General features: G+C 39.2%; 1 protein-coding gene across 1 annotated transcript in view; it reads right to left on the bottom strand.

Moving 5' to 3' along the window:
- Positions 1–15,488, bottom strand: part of ADAMTSL1 (ADAMTS like 1) — a 423,754-nt gene that overhangs the window by 266,366 nt on the left and 141,900 nt on the right. Inside the window, 1 exon segment of the mRNA XM_032300230.1 lies at positions 12,320–12,446. Within this exon segment, the coding sequence (XP_032156121.1) occupies positions 12,320–12,446 (127 nt within the window).

A 15,488-nucleotide genomic window follows, 5' to 3' on the forward strand; every position in this document is an offset into this window, starting at 1 on the left:
CATTAGAAGCAGACATTAAAAAAAATTAGAGCTATATTACATGCATCTCAAACTATCATAGGCATTCTTATTTAGAACTACATTTGTAATGACAGTATCTTATCTTTATATGACACTGCAGAGTTTCACTTTCACCTAAATTATACTATTTACTCCCTTACCAAAAACTTCTGACATAGGCACAGAGGATTTTCCAATGAAGAAATGAAGTCTCTGGGAAGTATAATGCATAGTCCAAGATCAAATGGATAGGAAGGTACTCCAGAAGATAAGAGAAAGGCGGGGTTTTAAAAACTTACCAGCATATTCAGAAGCCCTGTGTGATTCTTTGTTCATACGTATCTTTTTATTTATTATTATTGTTGTTATTTTGAGATAGGGTCTCACTTATTCATTCAGGCTTGAGTGCAGTGGCACGATCACGGCTCACTGCAGCCTCAGCTTCCTCAGCTCAAGAGATCCTCCCACTTCAGCACCCCCAGTGGCTGGGACTACAGGTGAGCACCACCATGCACAGCCAATTTTTGTATTTTTGTAGAGATATGGTTTTACCATGTTGCCCAGGCTGGTCTTGAACTCCTGAGCACAAGCAATCCACCTGCGTCGGCCTCCCAACGTGCTGGGACTCAGGTGTAAGCCACTGCACGTAGCCTGTTCAAACATATTTTTTTAATGGTGTACATTATTATCCTATCATTGGAAGGATTTAAGTTAAATAAGAGAATCCCAATTGCGACTCAATTTCTCTGAACCTTAATATTATTATCCTACATTTAGGAGAATTTAGTTTAAATCAGTGAATCTCAGAAATTACCTGACTTCTCTGATCCTCAGTTTTCTTGTTTATAAAACAGGGAAAACAAAACTTGCCTCATACTATTGTTATGATATAAATATAGACATGAATCTAGACATATAAATGCGGCCTGGAACACAGCACGTGTTCTATAACATTATTTTCCTCCTTCTATCCCAAATCTCTTGAAGGACAGGGACTGAAAGACTTATTGATTTTTTATTGTGTTTCAACTCTCCAAGACCTCTAGCATATTACCTGTTGAATGAGAAAGAAGAACTATATGCTCCCAATTCCTTCCCTGCAGAGGTTACATTACCAAGTTCTCTAGAAAGTTGAATATTCTACTTATGCTAAAATCTTATAGCTGTTTTTAATGTCATACATTGTTGAATTTCAGGGAGTTAAGAGTTTGTGACATATACAAACAACAACAACAAAAAAAGTAACTATAGAAAAGGAATAACAATAACAAAAAGGTTAAGACTGGGCCTACAGAGCTTTAAATTCTTGCATAAAGACATGACTTTTTAAGTTTGCAAAAGAAACACAGAGCAGTTAAAACAATAGGACTTTCTAGAAATAGAAAGTCTTTGTTTACCCACAGGTCAAATAAAGTGCAAGTAAAAGGGAAGCTTTCTGTTTGGCCCTGCCATGCTCAGCAGCAGTCTTCTGACCCACACACAGCTCATGTGGCCTCCCCCTTGCTCTGCTGGGAAGTGACTCACATTCCACACACTGGGGCATTAATACCCTAGCTTTTGGCTGATGCAGTAATATCTGAATGCTCCCTAAACAAGACAGGGTGTGGTAACATTTGCATGCTCCCCCAAAACAAGAGAAGAACCTGCTAGAAAGTTGTTGAGGGGGAGGGCATATGGAGAAAGTAGACCAGGTAAAAGACTATTTTCTGATGCCCCTTGCACTCACCTAAGAGAAACGGAGCAAACTCAGGCTGGTACAAACTCCAGCAGTTGGCAGCACATGGCACAGAGCTAGGAAGTGCCTCAGCCTTCTCTTACACATTATTCTAAAAAGGGCTGATGGACCCCTGGCAAGTCATTAAGTGATCTGTAAATTCATTACTTTATTCCACAAATATTATTTGAGTGTCTTTTATTACCAGGCTCCATGCTAGGTAATAGGGATTCAGTGACAAAGAAGACAAACAAAGCATCATCCCCACAAGATGGTCCTGAAAAAGGGATCTAAGATAAAACACAGGGGAAATATAACATACTATACCCAACAGATGAAATTCCCAAAGCACATGCATTCATTTTTTAGGAGCCCTGCACCAAAGAAACCCATTTCACGCTGTTTAATCCAGTGTATACCTAAGGTGTTTATCCAGGAAAACTTTCTTACGTGTCACCTGTTAAAATCAGCTAATATATCTTAGAACATACTTTAAGGAACACTACTGTTAATTTAACAAAAAACAAAGTAGGAAAAACAATTAAAAATTTCATTTTCTGCACGTTCATAAAAAGCCACTTTTGAGTTGTTTATGTATTAAAACTTGTCTCATTTGCCGATAAATCCTCAATGATTTGGGACGGATTGGAAGATGCTTCTATTTGGCATCTATTACAATGTCGTACACAGAGTGTTGTAAGATCTCTCAGGATGTGGCAGCGATCTGGTGCAACACCTGCCTCCTTGGTGATGAATACCATTAGTATAGCTGGTGAGGCAGGGGCCACAATCCTCTCCCATCGTGCTAAACATTCCTCTGGGTACCCTTTCCTACAAAGGCACACTGTTCTAGGATCGAGTGCATCTGTCCTTATCTGTTCTGGCTTTGTTGACTGAACCATGATGCCATCTTCAGGACATATTTCTAGCTTATTAATCAACAATTCTAAATGATCTGCTTCAGATACCAGATAACCCCTTCCTCCATGTAATGGACAAACTTTCCACGGGAATCATAAATTCTGTCATTTCACAGATATGGGTTGCAAATGTTCTTTCTCAAGAAAATTGTTCCCAAGGATTGTACTTAAAAGAGTTATTAAAAAAAAAATCTACCTATATGTATGTCCCACAACTTTCTATATAGAACATTTTATATTCATTAAAAAATCTTGTCATGTGGATATTCCATGTGATTCACTGCTGTATCAGAGAAAGGTGATGACAATAATATTTTGCAAAGACAGAATTTCCTATTCTGATATCTGGGTTTATCTTATTTTTAGATCTATTGGTAAGTTCATGTTTTTAAAGACTCTTCCCTCTATGCCCATGGAGCTGATACATAATTTTATTTTTAAAAATGAAAAACCCATTTAAAAATACAATTGGCTACATATAAAAATAGTCTGCCAATCTTGAGGAGGTTTAAATGGTATATCTTACATCTTCATGCCAGTTTTATTAATCCTAAAATATATCCCACAAAACAAGAAGTTGGGCATTTGAGCCTTTCCATTTTCTCCCTAGTATATGATATCTGTAATTGTACAATGGAAGATATATACTGGACGGGCCAAACAAGATGCCCTCCTCATTCCCATCTGGAGAACCTCATCCTTCTGTTTGCCTAGGCCAGAAACCTTGGAGCCATCCTCTACTTCATCTTGATACCTACTCATTTAAAAAGTTCTTGTCAAAATACCCTATTTCATTGATTCCAAGAGGGACAACTTTTCCTGCTTTAACATAGGTGAAATGGGAATGCATCTCACAATCAGTAATATCTTATATTCTCTCTCACCCAGGCAATAATCTTGACATAGATTATTTTTGCCTGCACAGGTAACATCAAACAGCCAGTAGCAAACTCACAAAATGAGTGTCAGCTGCTTGGGAGAAAATTGTAAGACAATAGTAGAGCACATTCAACCTCTAGGAATCAAGTGGCTGTGGAGGTTGTAGGAAGATGAGAAATCAGAATTAGAGGTGCTTAACTGCATTCCCATAGAAGGGGTCAAAAGCTGGCTTAGCTCTATGTAATTGCAGAGCTGAATTGAGAGCCCAGCACCAAGACTTCTGCCAAACCCTCTGACAAAAATGAAATAACAGGAACCAGATTTAATATTCTGCCTAAAACAATGAAAAAGTCAGATGAAACCATGGTTTTTAAGATATTGGACATCAGGCAAACAAGGACAGCAATTCTGTAGACCCAGGAAACAAACCAGGTAAGCCTCAACATTGCCCCAGCTGACTGCCTTGATAGAGTTTCCAGGCTACAGCTTTGGAAGTGAAAACACTGGTAGAACTCAGTAGATTCCCTAACTTGAGGAGACAAAGCAGAGTCCAAGGAGACCAAAGCAGTTAGAATTTGTGGGACAAAGTAACAGATTGGAGAGCGTTATATAGAAAGACAACTCTGGAGACCCAAGAAGGTTTCCTTTAAGGATCCAGCAGCATACTAATCAATACATAAGTGTGAGGAAATTACCCGGCCTGGGGAAAGAACTACACAAAAGAATTGTAGAGAAGAGTATGTGGTGCTCATACAGGGATGAGAATAACATCTTACCCCATTAGCCAAAGTGAAAGACTTCGTAAGTCAGAAAGGTCTTGCCTCAGTAAAAGGGTACAATTAACTCTAGACCAAACATGGTTTTGGTCTTGTCTACCACATTTTAAGACCCCAAAGGATCAAACTGATTTCAAGTAACTTAACTGCTCCCAGAACACAGCTCAAGGATATTTATAGAAATACAAAAATATCTAGTACCCAAAAAGGTAAAATTTGTAATGTCTGGCATCCAGTCAAAAAATATGAGGCATGCAAAGAAACCAAAAAACACAGCACATATTAAAGTGAAAAATCAATCACTCCAAACACAGAATGGACATTAAAATAGTTACCATAATGGTATTCCATATGCTCATAAAGTTACATACTGAAAAATAAATCTCCAGATCCAGAAAATTTTACTGGGGCATGGCACCAACCATTTAAAGAAGAAATAACAGCAATCTCTTCCAGAAAAAAAAGAAGACAAGAGATTACTTCCCAACTCATTGTTTGAGGCCATTTTGTGCTAATACTAACACCACACAAAGACAATACAAAAATAATACTACAGACCAGTATCTCTCACGAACAGAGACATAAAAAGCTTCAAGAAAATACTGCCTAATCAAACCAGCAATCTATATAAAGAATAATACACCATGACCAAGTAGAGTTTATCCCAGAAATACAAAGTTGGTTCTTTATTTAAAAACCAATTAATGTAATTCATCACAATAAAAGTCTAAAGAAGAAAAACCACATGACTATGTCAGTTGAGGTAAAAGAGAATTTAATAAAATTAATCATCCCGTCATGATAATAACTCTCAGCAAACCAGGAAAGGAAGGGAACTTCCTCAATCTGATAAAAGGCTTTTATAAAAACCTACAGCTAACATCATATTCAATGGTGAGAAACTGAATGCTTTCCTCTTAAGATTGGGAATAAGATAAGGATATCCATTGTCATAATTCCTATTCATTATTGTATTGTATGCCCTAGCCAGTATAATAAGACTAGAAAAAAAAAGTGGCTTACAAATTGAAAAGAGGTAAAACCACTCTCATTTGTAAACAACATGATTGTTTATTGAGAAATTCCCAGTAATTTACCAAAAACTCAGAGGTATTGAGTTTATCAAGTTTAGGTAATACATGGCTAACAAACTAGCAATATATAATAAGAAATGGAAATAAAGAATACAATGCCAAGCCAAGCTCAGAAACATGTGTAATCCCAGCTACTTGGGAGGCTGAGGCAACTTGAATTGAGGAGTTTGGGGCTATAGTTTGCTATGATTATACCTATGAATAGCCGCTGCACTTCAGTCTGGGGAACATAGTGAGACCCCACCTCTAATTTTAAAAAAGAATATAATGCCATTTGCAATAGCTGCAAAAAATACTGGAGGTGTAAATCTAACTAAAGTATATGTGATCTGCATGCCGAAAGCTAATAAAGGCTAATCAAAGAAATAAAAGAAGACCTAAATAAACAGAGACATAAAATTCTTATACCTCATAGACCGAGTGACTTAACATGGTAAAGATGCCAATTCCTACCCCTCCAAATCAATCTGCAGAATTAACAACAAAATCCAGTAAGACTTTTTTGCAGATATGGAGAAGCAGATAGTAAAATTTATATGGAAAGGCAAAGACGCTGAATAGATGGGCCGAAATGAATTTGAAAATAAGCATAAAGTTGAAGAAATCTACCTCAACTACCTCATTTTAAGATTTACATTAAAGCCACAGTAATAAAAAAAATCGAGTATTGGTGAAGGGACAGTCACATATCAGAATAGAGTCCAGAAATAGGCCTACACAGAAATGGCCAATAGATTTTTGATAAATATTTAAGGACAATTTAAAAAAGAAAATGTTGTGTTTTCAACATTTGTTGAAATGTTGGTACTGGAAGAATTGGGCATCTATAAAAAAAATTCAACTTACCTATCAAACTTATACCTTATACAAAAAATAATTGAAAATAGGTCATTGACCTTAAGGTAAAATGCACTTCTGCAAGAAAACCTAAGAGAAAATCTTTGTGTCCTGGTCTTAGGCAAGAAGTTCTTAGACATGATATTAAAAGCACAAACCATAAAAGTAAAAAAATGATAGCCTGGTCTTCATCCAAATGAAAAGCTTTTGCTCTGTGCAAGTTAACATTAAGCAATTTTGAAGAAAAAAAGCTACTACGGAGGAAATATTTCCAAATCAAATATCCCACAAATGACTTATACCTAGAATATATAAAGAACTCTCCAAACTCAACAACAGAAAGTCAAGCAATGCATTTTTTAAAAATGAGCAAACGACTTGAACTGACACTATGCAAAAGATTAACAAAGTTCACTGTGGTAAGTAGACGAAAGTATCCGTCCCCACTGCCAAATGTGTCCTTAAATGTGTGAACTGGTGATATTATGTGGCTAGGGGGTAATTAAGGTTGCTAATGGAATTAGGATTGCCAATCAGCTGACCTTAAAATTAAGTGATTATCTTGGATGATCTGAGCAGATTCAAGATAATCACAAACATTCTTTAACATACAAGAGGCAGGCAGAAGAGGAAGCTTGAGTCAGAGAGAGATTTGAAGATGCCAAAGAATGCACATAGGCTCCAGGAACAGGAAAATCAAAATTGAAGAAAAAGAAATTCTCCCTTACAGAGAGCTGTGTTTTGCTAACACCTTGTTTTTAGTCCAGTGAAACCTATTTCAGCTTTCTGACACCCATCCCTGAACCATAAAACAATAAATTTGTGTTGCTTTAAATGATTTAGTCTCTGGTAATTAGTTACAGCAGCAATTATAAGCTAATATAACATGAAAAGATGTTAACATTATTAGCCATCAGGAAAATGCAAATTAAAACAAGTATGAGATACCGCTACTTACTGATAAGAATGGCTAAAATTAAAAATGCTGGCCAGGTGCCGTGGCTCACACCTGCGATCCCAGCACTTTGGGAGGCTGAGGTGGGCAGATTACTTGAGGCCAGGAGTTTGAGACCAGCCTGGTCAACATGGTGAAACCCCGTCTCTATTAAAAATACAAAAATTAGCCAGAGCTGGTGGTATGTGCCTGTAAAATCCCAGCTGCTTGGGGAGGCTGAAGTGGGAGGAGGCTGAAGCCCAGGAGGTCAAGGCTGCAATGAGCTGAGCTGTGATTGTATCACGGCACTGCAGCCTGAGTGACAGAGTGAGACCCAGAGTGAGAGCCTGTTTCAAGAAAGAGAGAGAGAGATGAAAGAAAGAAAGAAAGAAAGAAAGAAAGAAAGAAAGAGAGAGAGAGAGAGAGAGGGAGGGAGAGGGAGGGAGGGAGGGAGAGAGAGAGAAAGAAAGAAAGAGGGAGGGAAGGAGGGAGGGAGGGAGGAAGGAAGGAAGGAAAGAAGGGAGGAAGGGTGGGAGGGAGGGAGGGAAGGACGGAAGGAGGGAGGGAGGGAGGGAGGGGTGCAGTATATCTAGATTTGGGTCACTTCTCACCATTGCCATAGCTACTGGTCCAGTCCAAGCCATCATCATCTGTGGCCTGGCTTAGTGTAATATCTTTCCAAGTACAGCTCCCACTTCTACAGCTGGCCCCACTAGTCTATTCTCAGTATAGCAGAAATCTGATCAAATCATTCCTCTGTTCAAAATCCTCCAACGACTTCCCATTTCATTCAGACTTACAAAAGCCCACAATATCTGCACCATTCTTCCCTCTGCCTCGCATCATTTTCTCTAGCCTTTTTGAAACTCACCTCATTTTAGTCACACTGGCTTCTTCGTTCTTCCTGAAATATATCTCGAATGCAAATACCATAGGATGTTTGCGCTTGCTTTTCTCCTTTCCTAGAATTTTCTCTTCCCTGACTTTGGCATAGTGACCTCTTTTCACTTCCCTCAGATCCTTGTTCAAATGCCATGTTATCAGTGAGTCCTCTCCTTACTAACTTACTGAAAATTGCAACTTCCCTGCATCACTGTTGGCTGGCAGCCTACACCCATTTCCTGTTCTTCTCCTGCTCTGCTTAATTTTCCATGGGTCATATCACCACATGACGTACATACATTTTATTATTTGTCTGTCTCTCATGCTAGCATGTAAGTCCCATGAAGATAAATGGATTTTGTCTGTTTTGTTCTGTGCTGCATTTCCAGCACCTAGAACAGTTCCTTGGCACATAGCAGGTGCCCATTAAACATGTGCCGTTGAATGAATATATCCTTGAGTGGCTTGTGAGGATAGTCGGAAGCAGCCAAGGTAAGTGGAAATTTCTTTAATGCTTTGCGCTTTCTTTAAAAAATCTGTATGTATTTTGCACTTCATAACATAGTGGCCTGTGTTTTATTATAAGCATACTTTACCTTAAAATCTTTGAGCTAGAATGATAGTCCAAGGACATGTATACCCATAGCCATTATACACCAGCATAAGCCACAGTCTGAGAAGCCACATTCTTAAGTATTAAAAGCTTAATTTTATCTTGACATAAATTAGTTAAGTGGCCTCCCCATGCAAGGAAGGTAGAGAGAGAGAGCGCTTTAGGATCTCCAGGTGATTTCAAAGCATACAGATACAGATGAGAGCTCTGCAAAGCTGCAAATGTTAAATTAATAGCAAATAGGCTGGCTCTCACTCTAAGAATATTCTTTATACTTGGAAAATACATAATAGAGTGTAAGTCAATAAATCTTGTGAGAAAATGAGCCTTTAAATTTGAAGAATCAGAGGCAAGGTAATGTCAGCTCTATTTGACTATTTTTGTTGGGCTAGGGGAGTTGAGAAGTTACCAGGAAAAATGAAAATGGTGAGTGCTCCCAGTGGGCAGTCTTTCCCTTTACAGAAGGAGAAAGAGTACTTTTGTGAAGGAAATCTTGCTCTGTTTTCACTGTCTGTATTTGTATTAGGCAATTACAATGGCAACTTTATATGTCTTTTTATTAAAAGACAATTTTATAATGCCTTTTAATAATGGCAATTATAATGTCTTTTAATAAAAAGATGATTTTTACAAATTCACCAGCAAATGGCAGCCATTGGATAAACTTCTACTTCTCTTTATCCTTCTGGCACTTTCTATCATGGTCTTTCTCCACTCTCCTGTTTTTGCTTTGTTCCTCTGAGGCTTGATAACATGCAGGGGGAAAAAAAACTTGGATATAAGCTCAGAAAGAAAATGAGTTCAATGTGGGGAATCTGAGTGCCAGAAGTTCGAAGAGAGCATGTGGCGAACTGACGGTGCCTTTTGGCAGAAGACAGGGGAGAGATCTGGCAGGACTCCTCCAGGGTGGAGAACTGCTCACCTGGCCACTCTGCTGGGCCCTGCAGAGCAGCCTAATCTTCCCTGCCAGTGGGTCACCTCACAGTCTGTAAGCACAGGATGAATGATTCTTCTAGGGTGGAGAAAACATAAGCGAGGCAGTTTGCTCCGCATCTGCTATAGATTGTGGTGAGTTGCATGCATACGCTGGGCTTTATTGATATCAATCATTCTGTCATGAGGCATCATCAGTGCTAAGGTAAATGAATCAATTACATTTTGTCATTATGTATCATCATCAGGTTGTGTATGATATAATTTACCCACTGGCGGTCTTGAACAGGGCACTTTTCATTGTGGTACTTATTTGCAGACCTGGAGATGACACAGGGCTCTCAATTAGCTTCAGTTTGTTCCTTTGGAGCTTCTCCATCTTTGTTTTGTGATTCAGGCCCCAGTGGTCACCCATCCCTCCGTAACAGTAGGGTAAGGGGAACGTTTATCTGAGCAGGGTAGTCTAGCTCCTCTCTGACAACAGGAAGGTATAGGCATGAGAATAAAAAAGGATCTTTACCATTAAAAACATGCTCCCAGAACACTATACAGCCATTGCTGCACGCATGCATGACATTCTCTTTCGTATCTAACAGTAATTCCTAGATTCCTAGATAATGACACTGATTCAGTTACATAACAGAAATAGAGAGATTTTAACTCTTCTAGCATTCCTTGAAGATTTCTTAAGAATGATCTTCTAAATGTAACTCTTTTCTAATATCCAACCATAATTTATAAGAGAACTATGACTCTATCCATTTCTGGTTTCCATCTTCTAACTTTAGAAATTTTTCACTTATAGAAGAAGCTACCCACATACAAGACCAAAAAAAAATGTTCGCCTGAATGGTTTATATCAATGTCTAAGTTACCTCATTCTTCATTCTATCTGCCAGAATATTTTAAATTTTCTTATTTATTTATTTATTTATTTATTGCAGAATTACATTTTTCATTGCTTCCAAGGGAGCTAGAATGTGGAGAGTTCCCTAAACTGGTATCTCCAATTTTTCATGTGTTTAGAAGTCCCCACTCTTTCTTTCTACTCCCTCTTTTTACCTCAAGCCTAATCCTTTGGCAAGCTGATTTTGAGGATTTCTGAGAATATTTCTCTACTGTATACCACAACAACTGCAGCTGCCTTTCTTCTTGACCTGTAAGTCCATTTAAAGCCCCAAACTCCCCATACGTCAATTGTTTTCCTCCAGCTAGTCAACAAGTAAAGATAACAAAACACACTCAGTAAAGATATTAATTCTCATTTCCCAAGCCAGAGAAACAGGTGGAAAGAAATACTCAATCTGGGATCTATTGAAGGATTCTGCATAGTAGCAAAATCTGGAGACAATATGCCATGCAAGTTCCAAATGATTCTAAAAATGCATGTCCTTTAATATAAGGGCTGTCTAATTTCTATCTGTATCTGCTGCAGTGCCCAGGACAGTGATTGTCACAGAGGACTGTGTATCATAAAATGCCTTACATTAATGACTCCATTGCTGGCTTAGGGACTATGAGGACTTGTACAACCTATCCTCTCAGGATCTGACTGAGTAGACATCTGAGGCACCTTCCCTTGATCCATCTATTTGCCTTGCAGATGTGCCACCATGGAGACTATCAGCAGGGCTGTGACCAGTCCAAAGGAACAAGTAAGTGCTTAGGCTCTGGAACCAGACTCTGAGCTCAAACCTTGGCTTTGTTACAACTGTGTGACTCTGTACAAATCCCATAATCTGGCTAAGCTTCAGTTATCTCATCCATAATATAGGAATTAACAGTACTTTGCTCATGAGGTTGTCATAACAATTACATGAGATGATTGTGTGAAGTTCTCAGCAAGTACATGTATAATTATCACACTTTTTTTTTTCTAGTATTAAGATATCAGGACACAAAGGTCAATAAAAAACTTCACATAGGCTCAGCACAGTAGCTCATACCTGTAATACCAGCACTTTGGGAGGCCGATGCAGGTGGATTGCTTGAGGTCAGGAGTTCAAGACCAGCCTGGCCACAATGAAACCCTGGCTCTACCAAAAATACAAAAATTAGCTGGGCGTGGTGGCATGCGCCGTGATCCCAGCTACTTGCAAGGTTAAGGCAGAAAAATCGCTTGAACCTGGGAGGTGGAGGTGGAGGTTGTAGTCAGCTGAGATCACGCCACTGCACTCCAGTCTTGGGGAGGGCATGAGACTCAAAAAAAACCCAAAACCCAAAAACCAAAAAACCAAGACTTCATGTAATCACTGTCCTATATTAATTCTGAAAGAAGTTGTTTTAGCACTGACCAAAGGCCACTTTGTAAATGAAGACCATGTGATTTCACAGTGACAGGAGTAAATTTGTGCTGATCTTCCTACTCTCCCTGCTATCTTCCACCAGGAATAACACACTATACATCATGCAGGAGCTGGGATACAGTCTGTCCTCATGTTGGACAGAAAGGCTCATGTTTGCACAGAGAATACCTGTAGCCCCAAGTTTGGTTCACTCCTGATGTGCCTCAGAAGGATAGGTATTCCATTTGGGACTGCCCCTGGTGACCTGACTTGTCCCACCTAAGCTATTTCACATGCCAGAGCATGAACGCCTTCTACATTTCCAGGTTCCTCATCATTTTGGTGGAGGTGTTGTTCCCTGGCTGTTTAGTGGGGCCAGACGTAAACCAGGGGAGGATAACAAGTCAAGAAGTCAACAACTCCAAAGGTCACTCCATCTCTGTGTATCTTACATTTGGTTGCGGAGAGCTGGGATTTATACTGCCCTCGGACCAGCCGGCAGGTGGACCCATCTCCGTTGCAGACCCCACAGTTATCTTCCTTGATGGTGCTCCCCAGCTGGTGATCACAGCCAACAATCTAACAAGAAAGAGAGACGTGTAATTCAGCCAAGCACCTACCAATGGCAGAATCCATTATGAGGCCAATCACCACGAAATTACCCTCCCTTCATCCCTGAGGGGCCTAAAACATACTTCCTATGGAGGGGACTGAATTCAACTGGAATTTGAATCAAGCTAAGAAAGAAAAAAAGTTAGCATGGGTGAAGATGTTTTTAAAGTTTGGATACACAAACAGAAAGAAGGGTAAAAGAAAGAGAATGAGAGAGAATAGGGAGCAGGGTACGGAATGATGGGAGAAAGTAAGAGAGACGAGAAGATCCTGAATTACTGGATGTTTTAGGGCCTTAATTCAAGAGTAACTCCTGTGTTGGTAATTATGATTCACCCAAATGACAAAAACTACAACCAAGAGGTAACAGTAGCAAGAAACATTTTATAAATAATCTCCATGTTCCACATGATTCCTTAGAATATAAGCTGCATAAGGGTGGGTGATTTGCATGTTGAGGTAATTAATGTATTCCAAACAATGATAACAGTGCTTGGTCAATCGGAGGCCCTCAAAAAATATTTGCTGAGTGATAATAAAAATACTTCCTTAGGCTGGGCACGGTGGCTCACCCCTGTAATCTCAGCACTTTGGGAGGCCAAGGCAGGTGGATCACGAGGTCAAGAGATCGAGACCATGGTGGAAACCCTATCTCTACTAAAAAATACAAAAATTATCTGGGCGTGGTGGTGTGCACCTGTGGTCCCAGCTACTCGGGAGGCTGAGGCAGGAGAATTGCTTGTAACACGGGAGGCAGAGGTTGCAGTGAGCCAAGATTGTGCCACTGCACTCCAGCTGGCTCCTGGCAACAGATCAAGAGTCTGTCTTTAAAAAAAAAAAAAAAATTCTTCCTTTTCTAGCTAGCACTCCAGCTTAAAAAGGAGAAGAGAGTCAGCAAACAGATACAAATTTAGTGTATGTATCTTAGTGAGGAAGAGGAGGGTTGCGTGAAGGGCAGCAGAGATACACACTACTAAGACCCTGTCATTTGCCTTATCCTGTCCTGTACCAGGCACAGTACAAATATCTCATTCATTCTCAAAACAGCCATGCAAGAAAGATATCCCCGTTTTATAGTTGAGGCCATGAATCTTACCCAAGGTCACTTAGCTAATAAGCAGCCAAATGCTAAAGACTTCTAGTAAAATCTTTACGCCAAGTCCAAATCAGGCTTAACAACATCACAGGCTTTTATAGAGCATGTGGGCAATGCCATTTGTGTCTTTACTCTTTGTTTTCCAATATCTTAGTTTTAGAAATTCAAATCCAAACTATGCCTGGTTGTATGGCTTATAGTTCTAGTTAGATCAAATACGGAAAGATTTATTCCACTCCCAAACTCTTTCGATTACTGTCTCTGACAAAATAAAATGAGAATGGTAGTGACAACTGAAGTGACTTAGGTCTTCTCTTCACAAAGTCCCCACAGTTCGTCCTGCCTTTCAAAAATCTGGTTGTTAATATGAACAGAGGCTTGAAGCTTGCTTTTCTTTTTTATTCCTTTTATTAATAATTGCAAACACATGCTTAGGCAAAGGTTCAAAAATATAATTATTTAACATTGTGTTAGATATGCACTCTATTTTTAAAATGTGGTAATGTGTATTTTTTCATTAACAACAAATGAACATCTTTTAAAAACAGATGAAAAGCAACAACTCCTTCAATAACTGTTCTTTTTTTTTTTTAATGTGCAAAGATGTCAGCAAAACATGGTGCTGAGTTCTAAAGTGAGGGGCAAAGGCAGATGGGCTCTATCCCTAATGTTCACTGTAGCCGAGGAGCAGCTGATCTCAATCTATTCAGAGGCTGCCGTGAGGCCACTGCAGGATGCAACCAAGTTTCATCCCTGCGGTATCAAGCATGTGCTGGCTAGGACTTTGGTACTTCTAAGTAACTGCGGTAAAATTATTTTCAACATTCATATCTGTAGATGGGCCCGCCCATGAGCTGATCAATTCTGTATTCACCCATATTCTGAACACTGTGTGAAATGGGATTACAGAAGTACTTTATAAAAGAATTCATTTAATTGTTTAAGCAACATTTATTGAGAACTTGCTACGGGCCAGGCACTGTGCTAGGAGTAAAATTCAATAGCGAATTTCAGCATCTATGGGTCCACTCTCAAGAGACTTTCCAGTCTACTGGCAGAGGGAGATAGTGCTCAAATCATCTCATGCAATAAATGTAAAATGATAATTATGATAAAAGCTATAAAACACAGATACATGGCACCCTGAGAGCATAATATATGGAGAATTTAATTTGGTTAGGGAGGCAAGAGAAGATTTTCCTGAGGAAGAGACTTTTTAGAGCTGAGATGTGAATGAAGAGTCAGAATGAACAATGGAAGGGAGGTGTTGCATAAGGCTCACCACATCCTTTAGGAATGTCTGGATACCAACTAATGGGAGAGGAAGCAAAAATCAAAGTTGGCCAAAAAAAAAAAAAATCAGAAAATGGATAATCTACTTGCCCTTGAGGGACTGAATCCTTTGAGAAAGCATGGCAGTTTTAACTGAGGTAGCATTCAAAGCATTGTCAGAACTCTACTGTGGTTGGGGTTGTTGGGATTGAAGAGGATTTAATCTGACAAGATCCTTGGCGACGTAGAAGGACAGCACGGACAGTGGGCACAGGAATTTCCACTCTCAGGCATCCCAGATCTAACTGGATTTACTCCTTAAACTACAAGAATTTCAGGTTTCTCAAAGGATTTAAGTTTCTCCGGAAAATTTTTAATGGACTCTGATGCCTCTAATGAAGCCAAAGGAGATAATCATGAAAATCTCTCTCTAATCCTAAAGATTTCTTATGGTTCCAAAACCATTTAAGAAAAGAACAATTCAGCTTCACAGATCCAAAGTAACAGATATATTAGGAATAGCTAAATAGGAGGTGACATACTTTAAGACTAACTTGGCTAGATGCCTGACTTAGCGCTCTCAGTGTGGGTTCATGGACCCCGGGATATGAACCAAATCAGTTCTAAATGGGCTTTGTTTA

This window comes from Sapajus apella, unplaced genomic scaffold, assembly GCF_009761245.1.
Source record: "Sapajus apella isolate SASKATOON/1434 unplaced genomic scaffold, GSC_monkey_1.0 scaffold42, whole genome shotgun sequence".
Classification (NCBI taxonomy): Eukaryota; Metazoa; Chordata; class Mammalia; order Primates; family Cebidae; genus Sapajus; species Sapajus apella.